General features: G+C 40.7%; 1 protein-coding gene across 1 annotated transcript; it reads left to right on the top strand.

The window, feature by feature from the left end:
- The first annotated feature begins 4,450 nt into the window (after positions 1–4,450).
- gadd45ga (growth arrest and DNA-damage-inducible, gamma a) lies at positions 4,451–6,006 on the top strand. Its single transcript, XM_044110598.1, has 4 exons — positions 4,451–4,609; positions 4,716–4,817; positions 4,931–5,141; positions 5,262–6,006. Exons 1-4 carry the CDS (start codon positions 4,557–4,559, stop codon positions 5,373–5,375), a joined length of 480 nt encoding a protein of 159 aa, XP_043966533.1. The 5' UTR covers positions 4,451–4,556; the 3' UTR covers positions 5,376–6,006.
- Positions 6,007–8,152: the final 2,146 nt, after the last annotated feature.

Raw genomic sequence — 8,152 nt, 5'->3', positions numbered from 1 at the left:
CAAACTTTTTTTTTGTTTATTTCTTTGCGACTACACTGCCTTTTCAAGGAGCTTTTTTTTTTATTATTTTTTTTTGCTATCATGATTGCTATTGTCCAGCTACAAGTGACACCATTGAAGTTGGCTGTGTGGAACCATAACAGGCAAATGACTCATTATACTTAGCAGCATAGGCTGCCCTCTGCTGACTCATTTCTAAAACCAACATATCACACTTTTTGAGAATTGAATGTCCATTATTAGCTGCTTTTTAGTTAAAAAAAAAAAGCCACCGATGGATAACTGGACAGAATGATGGGTGGATGATCAGCCTGATAAACTGATAGATAAATAGATGATAACCCATATTGACGGTGTACGATGTCAAACCGTTTGAAGTGATCCAGTTGCAGCTTGAATTTAAAAATGTGCAAATACTGTACATAGAAAACCACTATATTTAAAAGTAAGCGGGGAAAAAAAGCACATTTAAACACACACCCACACATCGTGATTAAAAGAAAGCTAAGATAAGACTGTCAATATTGCACCGATCAATGTAAAACATTAGTTAAAGAGTCCAGGGTTCCCTTTGATTCTGTGCAGTCATCTGTGTTGGTGTGACTGCAGTATGTTCACAGGTTACGGGAAATAAACTGATATGTAGCCTGTTTGTGCAGGTCTTCAGGGTTCTGCCTGAACTTAGATGAACTAATAGATGAATGTCTGCTCTGCACCTTAGTCTGTTCTGCTGTCATTGAAATTCGTGTAAATAAAGTTGTTTTGGCTTGGATGGGGGACTGATTAAACCAATAAATGAGAGGAGTGCTGATGGATTCATTACTGGATTTGAATTGGAAATGCTAAAAAGTTCCATATTGATCAAGATCTGGGAAATGCTTCCATTTTGTACTTTACCATGCTTAATCAGAATCCTGATTTAATTTCACTTATTGAAGCTTATCTGCAGTGGTAAGATTATGAAATAAGGTGTCATTTAATTTCAATTATTAACTTTTATATAAATCAAAGCCTCAGTTTGTTGTTTTTTGGGGTGTCCATGTGTGGGAACAGGAGGAATTAGGTTGTTCACATTTCTCCTCAATAAGCTTTAGGCTGGAGCTATTTGTCTGACCTTTGCAAGCTCAGCTGTGCGGGGATAACGCGGGACAGAAAGTGAGTCACAAGTGTGAGGCTGGAATCATGAGTCATGAGCCCCAGCGACATGTTCAGGCCTGTTGTCGTAGTGGGTGAAAGTTCAATCCCCTAGTGACCGCCAGATGGCGATATTGCCCCGTGTTTCTAACAATAAGGGGCAAGTGTTTTTGTGCAGCTCTGGGTGGTTGTGCGGTTCAGGTGAAAAGTCATCCAGTTATCATGTAGGCAACCTTATTTGCATTGAGATAAATGTCAAGCGACATTTTCGACTCATTTAGTAAGAAACCTAAAACGAAAACATTTAACGGGGAGCAATATTCATGTAGTTATACTTTGTGAACACTGACAGAAGGTAAAGGGGTCGCAATCTTCCCGTCAATGTTTTGTCCAAGTTTGAGTCATGCACGCATACTTTAAAATGATTGTTCATTGTGTTTTAGGCACAGCATTTCAAGTTACGACAGGAGTAGCCCCCCGGTGGGTAAACACAGCCGGCAGCATTTGTTCAAAATAGAGCATGGTGTTTAATGTCAAACATATGCTATACCACTGATAAGATAAAGTGGCCCGAAAAGGCTTCTGACCGCGGCACGTGCCCTTTGGGGGTCGTGCACACATCTGTCGGGCATCTGTCGCTGGTCGCTGTGTGCGTGGAGGGCGCACAAAGGGCGCACGCACGTATAGAGAAATGCAACACTTCCATGCTTTTGCACTAAGCAAAGACAAGGGGCAGGTGAAGTGGAGGAGGGATTTAAGTCGCCTCCCTTTTGTCCGTAGGGACACGACACGCGTCGAGCCAAGCAGCTGTAATTGAGGCGCCCCTCCCCCCGCCACCTCTCCACCCTACCACTCTTTAAAACGTGAGAACAAAAAGCGGCGTGTGCCGTCAATTGGCTGCTTGGGCTAAACTCTAAAAACTGCAAGGCTAAACATGAACCGATCTGGGTTGTTTTGGTGAATTAGATTTAAGAAACACACAAACTAGGAACAACAACAACAACAAAAAATAAAAAATAAAAAATAAAAAAATAATAATAATAATAATAATAATTATATATATATATATAGTCTACATTCTAATAAAACAACTAGCAAAAATGTATTGGTGTCAATCTCCAACAGTCATTAGGTAAGAATGGAATTCACCCTCAAAAGGTCACAATCCATCTCAGGGAACCACAGTGACACACATCTGTGCACACACTCAAACTAATTTGTAGTATAGTTAATACACCTCTATACAGAAATCCCAATCATGCAGAGGCACCAGAGACATCAGTACAGAGTCATGCATCAACACACTCATGCCGATTTAGAGTGGCCAGTCAGCCCAACATGTGTGTTTTAGCTATGAAAATTCCAGAACTTTCTTATCACAACACCTGCAAACCCAAAATGAATGATTTTTTTTTGACTGCACTGAAAATGACCACAGAAAAACATTGTTATTGACAAGTGAATTTGGATAACAAAATAAAAATATAACACATAAATAGTAATATCACTATGATTTTTATTGGCCAAAAATAAAAAATAAAAAATTGGTCACATAAAATGCATAGAAACACACTACAGCTTACTTATATGGCTTGTGTCAGTGCAATTAGCAAAGTCCAGATGGCAGTGTGTGAAGAACAATGATTTTCCTTCTCATTTCAGATGTGACCCAGGAGACTTGTTCACTGTTTTTGACTCAATCAATGCTTGATTAAACCAATCCAGCTTGTGACTGCGTGTGGGTTGAATGAATAACCCAGAAGTTCAGAGAGTGTACTGGTACTCCTTTAAGAGACTTCAAGAAGTCTCGCCTCATTATTAGGGTCAGGTCAGGTCTTACTGGAGGGTTCTGTTCCCTGACTGTAAACAGTGCAGCAGGTTGAGTAACAGAATGGAAAGCTGTTTATTAGGGGCAAATGGAGGGCGGGCAGGGAAAGTTTGCTATATAAAACCTTAGCAGTGATTCCCCGTGTTGGGAAAGTACTTACCGTACCCTGAAATACACTTGCAATGTTTATCATGGAAGATATCTGTTTCCCTACTGTGATCACTCACTGCATTCCACCTGTAGCAACATAATATGTTTTGATTTTTAAAAAGGCTGACACCAGCTGTCCTATTAACATCCTACTAAACATTCAGTAACAAATCTTAATATTTTAAAGAAATGAAACCTCTAAGGGCAGACATCTCACACGCCCTGTGCTTTTGTCCATTTCATTTTTTTCTTCTGATCTTTCAAAACAGCAAATCCTTCAGTCAGTACATTGTATCAAATTTAAGGCATTTTCAGTACAATTTTTATTGTTATTTTTTATTAGTCAAATTTTTGTGAGACTCAACTAGCATAAATGAGGATCAGAGCCAAAAATAAATGTAAGGATTTTGCAAATAAAGGTTTTTAGAAAACATTATGAAATTTGTGATTTAGATTTTTTTTTGGATTATTTTAATTATTTATTTACTAAGTTTATCATGCATTCATCCAATCGTCGCCTTCTTCTTCTAATTATATGTGATTATTATTACATTTCTGGGACTAGCTTACTACTGCTAAATATGCTAACTATGTGTGATCAGAGGGGGAATTGAAACTGATTTTGAGTTCTGTTGAAAACCCACCAGGGTGCAACACCATGGGCGGTGAGCTCTGCTATCTCCCAAACCAAAAACCAGACAGGATGCATGATCAGTCTCTTCACATGACTGTCTGCCTGTTATTAATCGTGTGAAATGTACCCCGTAGTGCCCCCTGGCGTCGTAATAGTCATTGAAAAACATCAGCTGCTGCATAACGATTACAAAACCGGCAAACAATGATTCTTCGTCAAGGATACAACATAATGTTGATAATGTAGGTAAATTAGTGAATAGCAAAATGTAGAAAGGTAATTTTGACATGTGTCTTACATATTTTGGGATTCTCTTTAATGACATTGTGTCCCAACTGAACTCACATGATTCAGACTTCTTTGTATCAGTCTTCTGTGCACAAGACTTTTAGTTTTTGTATATTCTGGTGATGTTGGATGTTGACAAGCCAAGGTGGAGGGAATCGGCGGTGGGAGGGGGAGTGGAGAATTTCTTGAAACTGTGAAATGTAGCCCACGTGGGGTTAACATCTCCAACTCAACAGCTCCAGCACAAAAAGAAAACAAAAAAAACAAAAAAAAATGGTCGGGGACTTTTGCTCTCCTTACCCTTGCTTTACCCCGGCTGCTCCGAGCCAATGGTTGGAACAGCACAGAGGTAATGGGGGAGCTGAAGGACCGCCCATTGCCGAGAAACTACGCCGGCGTGGCTATAAAGCCACCCACAGGCTTTTTCCGAGCTCAGAATAACGCAAGAGACAGTACAGGCAAGAGCACAGCACTATTACCGGATCACTGAACGACTCGCTCACACTTGGATTTATTATAACTATGACTCTGGAAGAAGTCAACGGACAAGAAAACACAATGGATACCGCTGATAGGTAAATATTTGACTATATTACAGAACACGATTGAAGCTGCTTTATCTGAGTGTACTGCCTCTTTAGTCGTACACAGTGTTCTGACGATGTGCGTTCTTCTTTTAAGGGTGCAAAGTGCAGGCGCAGCCCTAGAGGAGCTGCTGATCGCCGCTAAGAAGCAAGACTACCTCACAGTTGGAGTTTACGAGTCTGCAAAAGTCATGAATGTGTGAGTATCCAGCCTCTTTCTCTGTAAAGTGCAAATGGCAATTTGAACGGGTTGAGCTGAAAAGCGTGCAAGGATGTGCAACTAATCACTTGTCTCATCTTTTCCCCGCACAGCGACCCAGACAGCGTGGCATTCTGCGTCCTCGCCACGGATGAGGAGTACGAGTGCGACATCGCGCTCCAGATCCACTTCACCCTCATCCAGGCTTTTTGCTTTGACAACGACATCAACGTGGTGCGGGTCAACGACATTGATCGTCTGGCCGACCTGGTGGGCGCAGACGACAGCGGCGAGCCTAAGGACGCGCACTGCATTCTCGTCACGGTACGTTCACCACGGACTTGCTGTGCACTGCAGCCACTTAGTCATGTATGCTCCATTTTTCAGTAAATTATCTTATTTTTTGTCACGATTCTAAATGTTTTAATTTGTGCTTTACTCCAGAGCCCCAGTGCAAACCCGTGGAAAGACCCTGCTCTGGACAAGCTGAGCCTGTTCTGCGAGGAGAGCCGCAGCGCCTATGACTGGGTGCCAACTATCACACTCCCAGAGCGCTGAAGAGACAGTTCCCAGGATGATGGAACGAAAAAGTCAACCTTCACTTGATGGAGTTAAGTCTTTCTGCGTCACTTGTCTGGATTAAGAGGCTGTGACTGCACCCCAATCCAGAGCATTCTGGGTCAGCATGTTGGGTCTGGATCACCCAGTGGCGACGGCTGGAGTCCAGAGGTCAGGTGTTGACTGGATCATGTGGACACTGAGAAGGAGCTGGACTGTGCTGGATGTTGCATTAAGTGGTGACCTATCGCTGCCCGGTATTAGGAGCCTATATGAGGAGTTGGGCAGCAGGTTGCAGAGAAAAGATACAATGGACTTGTGAAAGTGTGGAAGTTGGACTGAATCTGATCACATTGGAGCTAGTCAGATTGTGGTTCTGAAGATGGTGTCCAAAAGAGTCTACATGGACTTTTCTTGTTTAATGCAGCTATATATTAATCAGGAAGTTCTTGGGAAAAGCAATTGTTCAGCTTGCAAATCCTGATTATTATTTTTTTAGCTGCATCTTGTCCAGCAAGACATTCATGGACTATTTGTATTTACTTTCAAATATGCATAAAAACAATGCAATAACTATTTGAATTGTATGCACTTTGAATGTTTTCTGAATAAACATTTGAGAACAAACTTACTCTCCTCTCAGAAGTTTCAGTTCTTTATGCATTATGTCTACACAATCATCATGGTATCTAGAGCTGACATAAGTTGCAGCAGAATGTGGGAACCTGCACTACACTGCAGAGACACAAAAGTCAGGAAGTGCTGCATGACTGATTACTGCACAGTCTGAGTGAAAGAGCCAAATGTGGGTAGCAGAAAAGTAAAGATCAAATGATTTGGTGACTTAGAAAGGGAGTGAGTGAAGAAAAATGAGAATCAGCCAGAATATGAAGTGTGCATGTACTGACTTACAGTGCCTTGCAAAAGTATTCACACCTCTTGCAAAAGTATTCACACCCATTGATCTTTTTCCCCTTTTGCTTAGCTACAGATGAAAACTTAAAAGTATTTGAGTTTTGTGCAAAAGACGTAGAAAGTACTACATTGTTACAAAAGGGAATAAAATAATAGTTTTCAACATTTTTGTGAACGTTAAAGACAAGTATCAGACCACCTCACGCTTTGCAAATGACATGTCTGCGAAGAGAAAATTTCAAGCTTTGCCTCATATTTGACTGTTCCCCTGATTGAATGTGAAATTCTCAAAATAAAGTCTTTTGCAGCCTTTAACAGCTTTCTTTAAAGAGCTGCCCGGCATAGCTCCATCCACCTTCTCTGTCCTGACTGAAGAAAAGCACCCCCACAGCATGATGCAGCCACCATCATGTTTTACTGTTGGACTTACATTTTCAAATTGGTGCATCTGACTCATCTCATCTGAACAGAGCACCTTCTCCCACAAGTTTGCTGTGTCCCTCACATGGCTTGTAGCAAAACCGCAAACCCTTTATTCTTGTCTTCTTGCCACTTTTGCATAAAAATCTGTATTGTGGAGTAAACGAATCATTGCAACCTTGTAGATTGTTCCACCTGAGCTTTGGTACGGCCATGTCTTAGTAGGTTTTATAGACCTTCAGAATGCGAAAAGCATGTGTACGTCTTCTACACATAAAGTCCTAATATATTGAAATGTGTGTTCGTAATGGCACAGAAATAGCCAAAATGTTGAAGAATAAGAAGCAAACTCAACTGCAGACTTTGATAAATGTTTAGTTAAGAAAATACAAGCCTTCTACATGCTCACATTATCAACATTTCCGCAGCTGCAGATACATACCCGCTCTAAAAAGTGGAAAAAAATTGCAGTGGAGTGGTGAGAGAATGATGGTCATTAGTGGTAGGTAGGGTAAGGGGAAGGTGTTTGCCTGTTGTGGTGAACTCAGACCTGAGGCTGACAGTAACTCATGGCCCACATCAAAGCCATGACAGCCCTTAGAGGAAATCGTTGCAATTTTCTTGGTAAGGATCTTCAGCCTCCATCCAACTGCTGGGCATTGTAACCTGTATGTGCACTTACAGGAGCATGTGCACACACGGCCAATCCTGAACAATACACACACACATGCACGCACACACATGCAAAGAGAGAGAGAGTGAGAGAGACAGAAAGAGAGAGAGAGAGAGACAGCTGGGACCAATGGAGGTAACTGCACAGCATTCTAAGAACAGAGGAAGCTTCTCTTAGACAGAATTATGTTAAAATGCAACTAGCAGACAATCACTGGAGGGAATTTCCATGGGTTTTACTCTCTTCAGTTGTATGCTTACCTGCATTAAAATTTCTCTAAATTACTATAACTGCTGAAAAAAAACCCTAACCATTCTCATAGTAGTGTGAAAACTGCAGATGGTGATTTCAGTCTGATAAACAGAACCACTGGTCTGTTGAGGTACGAATATTATTCTATGGTATTCTGAAATCAGGGATGATTGAACATGAAACTTGAACATGACTGAAAACTGAAACACAGTATCTAGTACACATATTTACTAGTAAAAGTCCCATCCAATCATTATTGTAGATTAGGAGGCATACAAAAAAAAAAAAAAAAAAAAAAAAAAGATTTAAGATAGCTCAACCAGTTCAGATGAGGCTAAACTATCTTGCAGTTTGTTTTTAATTTTCACCTGATTTTGGAAAGAAAACAATTATAACAGTCTGAGATAAGAGCTGTGTTGTTTTTACGTTTTCACTGTTAACAGTCTATACAGTAAACACAGATTTGTATAATACTATTGTGATTACAGCAGAGCAAGAGCTGTATTGCTAAGCACAA

Source organism: Gambusia affinis, linkage group LG03 (genome assembly GCF_019740435.1).
Source record: "Gambusia affinis linkage group LG03, SWU_Gaff_1.0, whole genome shotgun sequence".
NCBI classification, from domain to species: Eukaryota; Metazoa; Chordata; class Actinopteri; order Cyprinodontiformes; family Poeciliidae; genus Gambusia; species Gambusia affinis.
This window is presented reverse-complemented; position numbering and strand designations above follow the sequence as displayed.